The sequence below is a fragment of the Paecilomyces variotii genome (genome assembly GCF_004022145.1).
Source record: "Paecilomyces variotii strain CBS 101075 chromosome Unknown C8Q69scaffold_1, whole genome shotgun sequence".
Taxonomy (NCBI): Eukaryota; Fungi; Ascomycota; class Eurotiomycetes; order Eurotiales; family Thermoascaceae; genus Paecilomyces; species Paecilomyces variotii.
The window spans coordinates 3,642,637-3,656,455 of record NW_021167140.1 but is presented as its reverse complement, the minus strand read 5'-3'; the positions used below and the strand labels follow the sequence as shown (position 1 = coordinate 3,656,455).

General features: G+C 33.4%; 2 protein-coding genes across 2 annotated transcripts; both read right to left on the bottom strand.

Annotated features, from left to right (window-relative positions):
* Positions 1 to 7,995: 7,995 nt before the first annotated feature.
* On the bottom strand, positions 7,996 to 11,127 carry C8Q69DRAFT_453495 (hypothetical protein). Its single transcript, XM_028629630.1, has 6 exons — positions 10,931 to 11,127; positions 10,640 to 10,871; positions 10,433 to 10,577; positions 9,623 to 10,375; positions 9,504 to 9,574; positions 7,996 to 9,445 (listed from the first exon to the last, which is right to left on the bottom strand). The coding sequence occupies exons 2-6, from the start codon at positions 10,697 to 10,699 to the stop codon at positions 8,279 to 8,281; spliced, it is 2,196 nt and encodes a 731-aa protein (XP_028489694.1). The 5' UTR covers positions 10,700 to 10,871; positions 10,931 to 11,127; the 3' UTR covers positions 7,996 to 8,278.
* A 105-nt stretch (positions 11,128 to 11,232) lies between these two features.
* Positions 11,233 to 13,814, bottom strand: C8Q69DRAFT_453484 (general substrate transporter). Its single transcript, XM_028629629.1, has 7 exons — positions 13,457 to 13,814; positions 13,357 to 13,396; positions 13,183 to 13,282; positions 12,947 to 13,111; positions 12,740 to 12,882; positions 12,207 to 12,684; positions 11,233 to 12,153 (listed from the first exon to the last, which is right to left on the bottom strand). Exons 1-7 carry the CDS (start codon positions 13,515 to 13,517, stop codon positions 11,593 to 11,595), a joined length of 1,548 nt encoding a protein of 515 aa, XP_028489693.1. The 5' UTR covers positions 13,518 to 13,814; the 3' UTR covers positions 11,233 to 11,592.
* Positions 13,815 to 13,819: the final 5 nt, after the last annotated feature.

Below are 13,819 nucleotides of genomic sequence, written 5' to 3'. Positions count from 1 at the left end.
CTATAGAGGGGCACGGAGGTGCCAAGTGGCAGTATCCTATACCGCCTTAGGCTTAGCTAGTATTTAATACACCTCTCCAACAGGAGGGGAGAATCCAAGCTTCTTTCCTCTACTATACTGTTCTATGCTATTTAATAGCATATCCTAGGGTATTACTAAGACCTTACTATCATTAGGATAGCCCTAAAAATTATTAAAAGCATTATCTCTATACTATTAAACTATTATTTTATTAAATCTAGTAACACTAACAGATTTCCGCAGCTTCTCCTTATTCCCCTTACTATCTTAAGTCTTATATCTCTAGTTATTACTACTACTGATTACTATTACTACTAATACTTACTTACTTATTTCCCTTTATTAAGATTTTAGCAATTTCGTTTTACCCTATTATAATAAAGTGTGTTTCATTAATTTAATCTATCCTGAGATTTAATATTAAGTATTATAACCTTAAGGTTACTATAGGAAGATAACCCGCATCTATTTTATTATAATCTGCATCTATTTTATTATAATCTATCCTGTTTATTTAATATTTAATATTATATCTGTTTATTAAGGGACTCTATAATAACGCTATTGTTTGATAAGCAGTATATTAATATTACTCTCCCTTTATTAAGTATTAGAACCTTAGCAATAGCCTTTTTTTTAATAGCATTTTAGTCAGAAACTTTATAGTTCTAGAACCAGTTTAATAGGGAGATATTAAACCTGATTAAATTTATTATTTGCTTTTATCTAAAGCCTAACTTTATATAAAAAAGGTCTACAGTATATAAGCAAACTTTATAGATTATCTTATATACAGCCTTAGTATTAACTAAATAATTTAAATATTCTGCAGACTAGATAATTAATTATATATTATTAAATAATACAATTAAGAGCCTTCTAAGAAAAGTAATATTATTACTAAATTATCCTTATTTTATAACTTAATAAATAGAAGTAAGAGAATAATATCTTAAAATAGAAGAGCTATTATAACTGCTTAGCAGAGCATATATATAGTTAAAAAGAAATTTAGAGCTGTCCTTTTAAGCTATATTAGTTATCTTATAACTAGAAGGAGACTCCCTTAACTTACTCTCTTTCTTTAAATATATTAATAATACTAGTAATATTAATAACTCTAATATAAGACTAGGAGCTAAAATCCCTGTGTTTCTAATAATTGCATCTATATTTACCTTATCTCTTTTTATTCCTGGGAATCTGCGCAACTCTATCTAGAAATAACGCACGCATATACAGCTATCTTATATAAAGACCAGATTTCTCTAAAATACAGCCTTAGCAGATAATATTATAGTAAATCTAAATATAAACAATAGCTTAAATATACTGCCTAATTTAAATACTATACTAATAAATATATTTTAGAAGATATTAGATACTATAGTTAAGTCTAACAGGAAAATAGCTAAGAGTATAAACTAATAGATTATAAAACTATCTAATTAGAATCGCATAATAATAGAGATTTTCTAGAATTACTATATTAAGCTAAGGGCTTACTATAATAGCTAAATAAGTTAGTAAATTTAATAATAAAGGAACTAATAATTAATATAATAGCAAAGAGCTTAAGTTTATAATAAGGGATACTCTAGTTAACCCCTTAACCTAGAATATCTCATAAACTTAAACAACCTTATTAGACCTAGATTTACCCTAGGTATATTAATAAGCACTATAGTTAATAATATTTAGTAAAAGTAGATTAAGCTAAAGTACTTTTACCCTAACCTTAATAATATAAATTATATTAGTATAAGCCTAATAGTTATAATTAGCAGTTATATATATTATAGGGATATATATATTTTTACTAACTATATTTATAACTTAGCTATAATAAAAGGAGAAGCCTTAATCTAAGGCTATATCTAAAGATCTTTATAGGGCCTCGCACTATAATAATATATAGTAGAGTTATTTAATAGTAATTATAACTTCCTATAGAACTACTTAATTAAGGAAAAATAAATCCCTATAATAATAAAGTGCTTTAAGCTTAATACTATTATAGTAATAAGATAATTAGAATCTCTATATTATACTATATAGGATATCGCTGCAGGTTAGATACCCTAGGGATTTATCTAATAAATATTGCGACTATCGCATATTACAGGCATTATTAAAATATATAGTTAGCTTTTAATTATATAAAATAAATTTTTACTATTTTTAAAATAAGATATATAGGTACTATAACCTAATACTATACTCTTTAACTTTATTAAATATATTAAGGAAGTATATATTATCTAGTAAGAATAAGTAGATAAGAATAAATATTATTATTAATAATATAACTATAATAATTAAAAAACTCCCTTTTCTTATTATTCTCCTTTCCTAGTTATACTAAGGCAGAATTAATATAATGCTAATACTAATAATTAGACTAGAGATAGAGCCCTAAGATAGTTTATACAGAATAAAAATTTATATTAAAACTTTAACTATTCTATCTATTTAAATATAATATTATCTTTTTAAATAAACTAAGGTAATTAGTAATAATAATAGAACTAAAACTAGGCATAGCCCTTAGTCTAGCCTTATATTTAACCTTAGTAATATAGCATTTAACCTTAGTAATATAGTATTTAACTCTAGTAATACTATATATTATAGAATTAAACTTAATACTATAATAATAATACTTACTAACTATACTCTTAGCAATATAATAATTATAGCTCTTTTATAAGCGCCTAATTATAAGCTATAGCTTATAGTAGCAATATTATAAGATAATTTAAGGGAATAATAGAGAATAATTAAGAGGATATAGATATACAGGGATATAAGAATACTTACTATACGATACATTTTAAATATATCTAAGATCCTATGCTAAAATATAAGAAATACTTTAACTAGGGCAGTTATAACTATTATAATAACTCTAAGCTTAAATTAGACTATAGCTATAATAATTATAATATATTTATATATTATATAATATTACTAATTGTCTCTATATTTAAATATTAGCTTTACTAAGAAATATTTAAGTTAAATAATAAGCTCTATAAGCACTTACGCGATATAAATTACTACTAGAAGTATATATCTCTAATTATACTATTTAATAATATAACTTTAAATATAATAGTTAAATTCTATATAATAACTCTAAATATAATAATAGGCGTAACTATAGCAATACCTTAGCTTATTTAAGCTAATTCTTTAATTGCTTAAACGCTATCTAGCTATATATTTTATAAATAGCACTATACTATAGTAAAAGTATATATTAAAGGTAGCCTTAATACTAAGCTAATTTACTTAAATTCTAGATATTTTATAATAATAATAAATAAAAAATTTCTTAAATAAGTCGCTTCGCAAGCAGAAATTTATTAGATATCTAAGATAAGGATTAATAAGATAAGACTAGCGGTTTATAATTTAACTAAATATATTTATATTATTTTAAACTATTTAGCAACCTAGAATAGTAAATTAGTACTGCTTTATCTAAATATTAAAATATATCTAGTTAATTATTTAAAGGTAAACCTTCTCTTAAGTATTAATATAATAAGTTACTATAGCTTATTAATATATCTTATAATATTAGCCTATACTACTATTAGAGATATTTATATTCTATTAATAATAACGGCAAAGCTAAATTATATATATTTATAACTAGTCTACTTAACTAATAAAGTTATAATATTGCTAAATAGCTCTATCTAAATCTTAATATATTTTAAAGGGAATCTGCTTATAGATTAAGATTACCTTTTTAAGCTAGAGTATTATAGAGTTAGTCTATATACCTATATTATTAACACAAACTTCTTATTTATATAAGCTATTAATATTATAGCTAATAAATAAATAATCTCTTATAAGACTTATTTAGGACGCATTAGCAATTATAAGAAAATATATACCTTCTATATTAACCCTATTATAGTACTATTAGCCTAGACGCCTATTACTAATAAAATTAAAGGGTTATTAGTATAAAGCAGTAATTTATACCTTAAATAAAAGCTTAATAATAATATTATTATCTACAGTACCCTTAATATTACTTACCGGCTTAAATAGGTTATAATATTATATAATATATAGTCAGACTAAGACTTAACTAATATTTCTTCTAACTAATAGCTAATAATCTTCTTAAAATAAGGATAGGAATTTAGCATCTTAAAGCATACTAAAGTCTACTTTCTAAGCCTAAAGGATCGCAAAGTAGTAGATTAGACATTTAATAAGTTATATAAATAGGGCTATATAAAATATATAGTAACCTATATACCTAATAGATATTTTATCTTTATTATTTAGCGCAATATAAAGTATAATAAGATTATTATTTATAAAGGGAGAGTAGTAGTAAATATTTATAGGCTTAATTATATTATTAAACCTAATATTTATCCTATTCCTTTATAGGAGAAGATTCTTATATTAATAACTAGTAAGCTATATATTTTAGTATTTAATACTATATCCTTTTAATACTAATAGTATATCTATTAAGACTATAAGAATAGGCTCTCTATAGTATCTTATTATAAATAGGAGATTTTTAATATTATAATAATAGGCTTCTATAATATACTAGCTTATATATAATATTAAATAGATTATTATCTATAGCCCTTCTATAATTTTATAAGAATATATATTAATAATATTATTATAGCATTAAAAATATTTAACTAATATTATAAATACTTATATTAAGTCTTTAAAAAGATAAAAAAGTTAAATATTAAGCTTAGCCTAGGAAAATCCTTTATAGGCTTTCCCTTAGTATAACTTCTTAACTATTATATAGATTTATTAAGTATAATATCTATTAATAAGAAAGTTAAAGCAGTAGTTAATATTTTTTTCCTTAAAACAGCTTAAGCCTTAGAGACTTACCTTAAATTAACTGGCTAGTTTTAATAATATATCCTAATATATGCGAAAATTATTAATCTACTCTAAGAACGCTGAATTATACTATTAAAGATAGCCTCGATTAAGAGTAAACTAAGGGAAAGCTATACTAGAAAAGCTCTACTCAAAATATTAATAAAAGCAGAATTTAATATATTTAAGGCAATTTATACCTATTTCTAATTATTATCCTTCTTAATTTATTATAATACTATATATTAACTCTACTATAATATTAATACTAGCGCGTTTAATTTTAGAATTATAATATATTATCTATAAGATAAAACTAAAATAATACTAGATAGTTACTATCTCTTAGCAATATATTTAAATATAAAAGCTATATTTAATAAGCTCTATATCTAGCTAGTAATATTTTTATCTAAATAGCTTAATCTAGCTAAAAAATAATATTAGCTAATTAAAATAGAAGTAGCCTGCTTAATATAAGCACTATAAAAGATATATTATATAATAAAAATAATAAAAAAATTATTAATTATCTTTATAAATTATAATATAATAATTATAATAGCTAAATAAATATCCCTAAAGTTAATATCTACTAATAAAATAAACCTGCGCCTTATTCTCGCGTTATAATATATCTAGAGATTTAAACTTATATTAATATATAAGCCTGGCTATATAAATATTATAGCAAATATACTATCTTATCTTAAATCGCCTATAATTAACCCAGACGCCCTAATATTTAAAGATATTAACTGCTACTATAGTGCATATTATAGCATAATAGTAGATATAGAGAATCTAAGACTATACTAATAAACCCTAATTAGTATTAGTAATATATTTAAAGCCTAAATTATTATAAGATATAAATCTAATTTATAATAGGCTAAGATTATTACTATAGTTAGATTAAATGCTAAACTAGGAGATAATACTATAGAGTTATTATATATAATAAGAAACAATTTATTATACTCTATTAATAGGTATATAGATTAATAGCATCTATATATTTCTAGGAGTTTACTTAGCGATATATTTAAAATTATATATAACAACACAGGCTATCTAGGATATAAACGCACTATTATACGCCTAGATAGTTTATTTATTTATTAGTATTTTAAAATACTATATTATTATATATAATACTATAAAGCTTATCTTTTTAACTATATATAATATTATAGACTATATAGCTCTCTACAGCCTATTATAATATTACTAATCTTATTTTATATAATAACTATTAACTTTATCTTAGGCCTATTAAGAAGTAATAAATTTAATTATATTATATCTGTTACTTATAAGTTTATAAAGAGAGTAACTTTTATCTTAAGGAATATAGTTTAAACGGCTATAGTATAAGCTAATACTTTTATTACCTACTTATAACTAGGAGATTAAGGTATTTTATATACTATTATCTCTAATAGAGATTGCAAGTTTATATTAAAAATATAAAATACTATATTTTAATAACTTAGATATAATTTAATATTTTTTACTTTATATTACCTGTAGATAGATAAATAGTCTAAAAAGACTAACTAGACTATTAAATATATACTTTAATATTATCTTACAATATTAGATAATATTATAGCCTAGCTGCGCGTTTTACTATAGCTTTAAGAGGTATTAAATTTAGTTCTAAATATTTCTACTAAGTCTTTACCTTATAAGCTATTTTTTAGAATTAAGCTTAATACTCCTATATTACTTATAGCTATATTATTATAAAGCTAGGACTTTACCTGCTGTATTAATATATAGGAGGCAATAATAATAATAGTAATAGATATAAAATATTAATATAATAGTCTTTATACTCTAATCTATTTTATATTAAATAACTAAGTCCTTTTATAGCTATACTATAAGTATAACCTGCTATCTATAGCTATGCTAGGACTTAAACTATTAGTATAATACACTAGCCTTTTTATAATAATATAGAGGGTAGGATAATTAACTTATAAACTTAAACTCTCGCCTTATTAATATATTTACCTAGTATTTTCTATTGCTTATTTAGAGCTATAGCCTAGCTAAGATCTATTTAAATGCCCTACTATAATAAGAGTACTAAATAAACTTAAGTTTACCGATAAAAAAGAATAGCAATATTTTAAGATTAAATAATTAATTAATTAATATTGTATTAAGCGCAACTAAAATTCGCCTATTCTAAAGTATTTAGTATACTAGAAGAACTGCAGTCTAGAATATAATATCTAATATCTAAAATATAAGCTATCTTAGGGAGCTTCTAAATTACTTATAGAATATAATATTAAATATCCGCTTTAGCCAGATAATCCTATTAAATCTACACTAATACTAGTATTACAATATAAGCCTAAATATTCTAAGAAGAAGCTAACTATAGATATAGCAGCAACAGTTCCCAAACTATAATATAAGGGCAGACTAAAAAAAAGCAGGAATATATAAGCTTATTTATATTTATATAATATTAATAAAGATAATAATATTTTCTAAAGGGGGGAATTTATTACAGAATACTATAAAGGGGCACAGAGGTGCTAAATAGCAGTATCCTATACCGCCTTAGGCTTAGCTAGTATTTAGTACACCTCTCCAACAGGAGGGGAGAATCCAAGCTTCTTTCCTCCACTATACCGTTCCATGCCATATTGGCATGGATTCTATAGAGGTAGCGACTGAATACCAGCTCAAACACTGTCTGAGACACCAACATAATACCAACAGCATATAGTCAAAGGGTAGATGTCTAATTGGATATTGTCCAACACATAATTGTAGGCAACAATGAGGCGTTAAACGTACAGCGGTACTATTTCTATCACAGTCCAGAGGGAGATCGCAAGGCTGACTTATTGCTATAATTTTAGAAGCCTCAGATTTATTATTTAGGTGTTGAGATAGAGTTTGTTATTGGTCAGCTGCCGCATAAAGTACACAGTGCATGAACATTTAATGTGGACTCTGTTGTGTGGCGGAGTCGATCAGGCTGAATTCCCTTGACGGTGCGCTAAGTTGCTGCGGCATCTGCCTGCAGTCTTCATCGCTCGCCCCCCCCATTATGATTATGATGACATTGAAACCTCATATATAAGTCTCCCCTTATAATGACCTTCTATAGTTTATTCTTTGTCCTTCGAAATAAATGCAGATAGTTTTGGATGAATTCTGTACTAAGTAGGTATCCAGAGTACACTCACAATTATCTGAATGAAGGGTGTTATCCCTTTTTCTCAACACTATTGTATACAGCACTCCACTCCGTTACATGCCTTTCCATCTTGGTATAATTATCCCAAACACGATTCTTTTGCCTAATTTCACCAAGGAGAAGGCAACAGAATAACACTTACAAATCGATAGTGGGAATTTCGGCCATATGCAACTTTGCGCTTCCATATGGTCGCAAGGTCGCATTAAACGCATCACCCAAGCACTTTCGATCCTCCTTCAGAATAGGCCATCCCGGAACCGATCCTCTGAATAACGGCCAGTCGATCAAACATGCTTTGGCTGTCATGTACATGGGCAACTGACCATCATCCCACGTCGGTTGAGGAAGAGCAGTGTTCTCGCCTCCGTCATAGTAAGTTATAGTTGAAGGATCAATGGCGACGTTCCACTCTGTGCTGTTTAACATCTGATAATCATGCGCCTGTGGTGGGTAAGTGCCAGGTGCGAAGGGTTGTTGATTGTTATAAAGCTTCGGTGGTCCCGACGAAACCACAGGAGGGATATGAATCGCGTATAGAAGCGGGCCCTGGTAAACGGCGATCGTGTCATTTGCGCGTGGCTCTGTGCGGAACTTCGAAGCTATCTCGCTGATATTATATTCGATGGTAGTGGTGCCCGGGGAAACTTCGATACCCCGTAAGCCAGATTTCGGGTCCAATTCACCCGCCTGTTGTCCCTTGTCTGAGCTGGAGATAGTACTTCCAGTCGCCCATCCCGGAACACGCACGTAAAATTCAAACGTCTTGTCTGTGGTTATGGTATATGTCAATTCATTTCGAAATGGATAATCAGTCTGGCAGTCAACGGTGACATCTCCGCCAGCCACTTGAGTCTCGACATGACTTGGGCTCAGAAGAGCATGGACCAGTCCCGTCTCGCCCTTCTTTAACCAGCTATACATAGTGAACTTGGGATACCCTTGTGGATGGTTAACAGTACAACAAGGATAGTTCGGTTCCAGTCCGAAAGTCTGTCCCTGGGTATTCACATCCCAGAACGGGGTTGAAGAGAGGTTCTTAGAATACGGCTGGTTGGGCTGCGTCATATACTGGTGACTCCACCAGTCCCCAGATACAGCAGCTGGAAGTGCGTTAAACGCCGCTCTCTCGGCTCGATCCGCGTAGTCGTTGTCGCCTATCGCGAAGTAGTTGTATGCGAGCGAGTATATGGTTTCAACATCTGTGCAGAGTTCCGATCCGTAGTAAGGATTAACGCCATCTAAACGTTCATCTGCCAGAATTGTACCAGATGCTGCACCATGGTATTCGAATGTCCAGTCAACCTTATTCAGAATATAAGTCAGAACATGAAAAGAGCCTCAAGGGTAACCGCGCACATACGCCGTCTTTTGCTGTCTTAAGAAGACTGTCATTGAAAGTGGATCTTCGGAGGACCGCTGCTGCTTTCAAACCTACGACCGGTTCAGCATGAAAAAAGAAACTAAAGATCAATCACTTGCCCTCAGCGACAGTAACGCCATGCAAGAACTGCCACTGATCAGTCGTCACCGATGCGGGAACATCGTAAAGATCTTGCGTGACATAAGTGCCATTGGTATACCAAGCCTCCCACTTCGATCCAAAATGGTGTATGAGATCGATATTCTCTTTCAAAATATCGGTCTGGTTACCAGGATAATGATCGATCAGCCACTGCAAACTAACCATCATGTCTTCAGTTCTCGAGATAAACCAGACATAATCCGAAGGGCTTAATTTGTCTCCTTCATGCCAAATCATCCCGGTACCATTATTCTTGAGCATTGTGTTCATCAACCTGTTAAAACGATGCATCGCGTCGATTATCGGTTTCTCATAAGTCGCATTCGCTTCGACCAAGTTAGTCCATCCAAGAAAAAGCAAGGTACGCGCCCAGATCATTCGTTCTCCACCAGCCAGCGTTTCCGGACCTATCCATCCATCAGACTGTATGCGGTCGATGATAGTATCGACAACATAATGCACATTGCTTTTCAATCGTTCGTCCTGTAGGGTATAAGAGAGCGGGACCATTGCATTTACCCAATATGGAAGCGCTTCGTTGAGGTCACTGTATTCAGAGTCGCCGCCGATCCAGCTGGAATTTGCGACAAAGGACCAAAAGTCGAATAGGTGCCCACCAAGGCCAGCGGCGGATGTTTCGAGTTCTGTTCGAAGCCAGCCATTGGGTGTGACGCTGCCCAGAGGTAGGGGGTCGAGAGCAAATGGAACCACTGAGATATGGTCATGATCTATCCAGGATATTATTACATTAAAGGGCGTTCACATACACACCGCTTCAGTCTGTTTATTTGTTATCGCAAATGTCGCTGTCGAAGCAGAAAGCAACAGCAGTCCTCTCCATAAGTCAATGAGACGCATCATGAACGTTTCTGGCAGCGAGTTGAAGTACGACGATATAAGCGTCGTCACTGACTATCACCATCAGTGAGTAGGTAATAAGCTGTCAGGTAATGCCAATGCGCGGCTATTTATACCTGCTGAATGTCCTCCATCTTGGCGAAGATACTAAGACTTTGGACTCGATGATATATCATTGCTCAGAAGTCCTCTCTAGCTGCTTTGTTCCCCCACAATGGCGGGGGTCGCACGTCCAAAATGTAACATTACAGGCTAGAATTAGAACACAGTAAGAAATGATTCGACAATCCCCTATACTTTAGCCAATCGGTTATAAAGAGATCTAGAAAGCTAGTCATGCGCGATGCCCTTCGGTCAGGTTAGTCAAGTTCACTTTCTGGGGATACGATAGTACGGAGGTACTGAACAGAAATGATCTACGTCAATGCTTGTTCCGCTTCGGAGAAAACTAATGCCATCAACGAGATGGGATGGACCCGAACTTCGTAGTAAGAAAATGATATTAACCATTAATATAGACTAGTCGAACTGTAGATCATACCAGTTTTCATGTTGCACCCGGCGTGGTACTATGTCGTTGGTCTGGAGCTCGTATATACGTCAGCTGACGGTTTTGATAATGGATATGTTGGAGGGGGTACGGCTATTATGTCAGATAACTATGGAGTAACTGCGTGGACAAAGCCTGCATGTTATATATCTAAACGATCTACGGCTGAATGGCAGTTATGGGAAGATGTCTTACCAGCTCAAATACTGGTGAAAGTGCTGCAGTGCTCAGCTCCCTGTATTGGATCGAATAGCATACTAAAGTCGCAATCCATATTAAGCTGCGCGCTGCTAGAGTCAAGCTTCGGAGTTAACCGAAATCCCTACTGGAAGCCAAATTCGTCAGTTGACTTGTCAAATTTAACCGAAGGGCATACTGACCGAGTTAGATACATTCATTAAGTCCATTTTTGTCTTTAGTTTCATTTCTCAGTTACTAACGGTATCACATATGAGCTCGCATCGAGAAGTCTATATTCAATCCACATTAGGCCTAAAGCATCATGTTCATAACTCTGTCTCAAGCAGTTTCTATCTCAGCAGATTTCCCTGCTAACTCCTCCTTTGCAGATGTTCCAAATTCCGTCTCACGTTCATGATGCTTGCGTTCCACAGTTCTACCTCCTTTGCTGGTCCACACGCCACCAGTGATACCACCGTTATCAAAAAGATGGTCAATATCTTCTAGCTCTAGCTGGTTTGTCTCAGGGAAGAAGCAGTACACAATCGGAATCCATAGGAAGCAGAAAACAGCGAAGATAATAAATGTCCGCCATTGAATGTTCGCAATGGCGATGGGTGTGATTTGCACAACGGTGAAGACGCACATCCAGTTAATGAAGGAACCTAGAGCCTGACCTTTCGACCGGATACGGGTCGTCGTAACTTCAGAAGGATAGAACCACGGTACTGGTAACCATCCAATACCAAGGAAGATCTGGAAGAGGAACACCATGGCTGTGGCTCCGTAGGCGGTAGACTTGGTTTCTCTGGAGAGTAGGATGGCTACAAGACTGAAGCAGAGACAGAGCCCTGATGCAGAGAACATCAGAAGAGTCCGACGCCCGAATTTGTCCATTGCCTATCATACTATTAGTGGTTTCACGGCCGAGCTTTATGAGGTGCGTTGCTCACCCAGAGAGGAATTATGGATCCCACGAGATAGGTCAGGGAAGTGCACCCTCCAAGAATTAAGCTGAGGGTTCTCGACAGTCCCATAGTCTGCTGGTATACGACAGGTGCGTAATAGTTTATCATGTTGGAGCCAGTGAACTGTTGCATGACGTTGACAGCCATGCATAGGACAACGCGTCGGAAGTTCTGCACTTCGCCTCCCGTCAAAAGCTCGCTGTATCGGAAAGGGCCTCCAGCACTCTCGGTCTCAATTCCGGTCTCTATCTGCCTCCTGAAATAGACGACATCGGGGTGATCGGACGTGACATTCTTTCCGGGATGCAGGCGGGCAAGGACCTCTCCGGCGGCATTGTTATGGTTATTTAGAATGAGATAACGAGGTGTTTCAGGCAGCGGCACCATCTGAAGAACAAGAAGGATTGCGAAGAAAGCTTGAAATGCAATTGGGAAGCGCCATTGAACTGAGCCGTCGACGTAACTAAACATCGCTGTCAGAATGAATCATATTATGGAGTCGGGTATGTCAATCGTACCTGAATCCAAAGTCAAGCCAATATGCTATACATAGGCCGACAATTGTCACCGTACCCTGCAAGCTCAGCAACATTCCTCTCTTGGAAGGATCGCAAAGCTCGCTCTGGTAAGCGGGGATGTTAGAGCTATTTAACCCGTTTCCCTGTTAAGAGCCCAGCGTCAGAATCGGCTCCAATAGAATGATGTCAGCCCTAAACTCGACGTACAACACCCGTTACTATCCTTCCCACCAACAACTGGGCTAGTGTAGTCGATGAAGCAAGAATTATGGTCCCAATGATCATTATGGCACCTCCAAGCATGATCATGAACTTCCGGCCGGCACGATCGCCGAGGAAAAGAGATCCAAGCGATCCAACAGCACAGCCAATCTAATGCATCGAAAATTAAGTAACGTCCCATTGGTATGTGTGTCATTTCTTTCCTGGTTAGATAGCCTTACATCGTACACTGAGACGATTATCCCCTGTAGATTTGAATCGGGAGAGTTGAAGTCTTTTCCGAACTGGTTATTGGCCCCGATGATGCCGCTCATCACGCCCCTATACAATATACACTGTTAGTTGACTGGTTGACAGATGGATCGCGTGCATTTATTTCACAGATGGCGACATACTGATCGTATCCAAGAAGTAAAAAGCCCTGGCAGCTTGCCGCTGTCACGCAATATCGGTTAGTCGCATGATGAGATGTAGGAATCCTGGGAATAGACGTACCAGTAATAGCCCAAGAGAGCCATTTCCCTCTTAGCCAATTTGCTCCTGTGACCAAGAACATGACTTTTGAAGCGAAGCACGATCATAAGCTCTATTCTGGAATAGATACACCAAAAACGAGGATAGAATGTGTATACATAACTATCGCTCTCCCCTCGGATAATATTCACACGAGCTCATGGCATTACGACACCCCATGGAGTCCATCAAGGACTCGGGGTATTCTAACCCGGTGGTACAAAGAGTGCTACACCATAACATCCTATTCCAAAATTAGACATCCGCGCGATGATCTGGGGGAATGCGGGCGTATCTGCGGGGAGAAGCTGGGGTTAAACGTGGAGAGGCGTTGAGTGGATGTGA

Coding starts and splice junctions, on each gene's coding strand:
- C8Q69DRAFT_453484 (XM_028629629.1), bottom strand. CDS start 13,517: ATGTTCTTGGTCACAGGAGCAAATTGGCTAAGAGGGAAATGGCTCTCT. Junction 13,397..13,456: donor GCTCTCTTGGGCTATTACTG/GTACGTCTATTC, acceptor ATTGCGTGACAG/CGGCAAGCTGCCAGGGCTTT. Junction 12,685..12,739: donor TGGCTTGACTTTGGATTCAG/GTACGATTGACA, acceptor AGCGATGTTTAG/TTACGTCGACGGCTCAGTTC.
- C8Q69DRAFT_453495 (XM_028629630.1), bottom strand. CDS start 10,699: ATGATATATCATCGAGTCCAAAGTCTTAGTATCTTCGCCAAGATGGAG. Junction 10,578..10,639: donor AGATGGAGGACATTCAGCAG/GTATAAATAGCC, acceptor TGATGGTGATAG/TCAGTGACGACGCTTATATC. Junction 9,575..9,622: donor TGGCGTTACTGTCGCTGAGG/GCAAGTGATTGA, acceptor AACCGGTCGTAG/GTTTGAAAGCAGCAGCGGTC.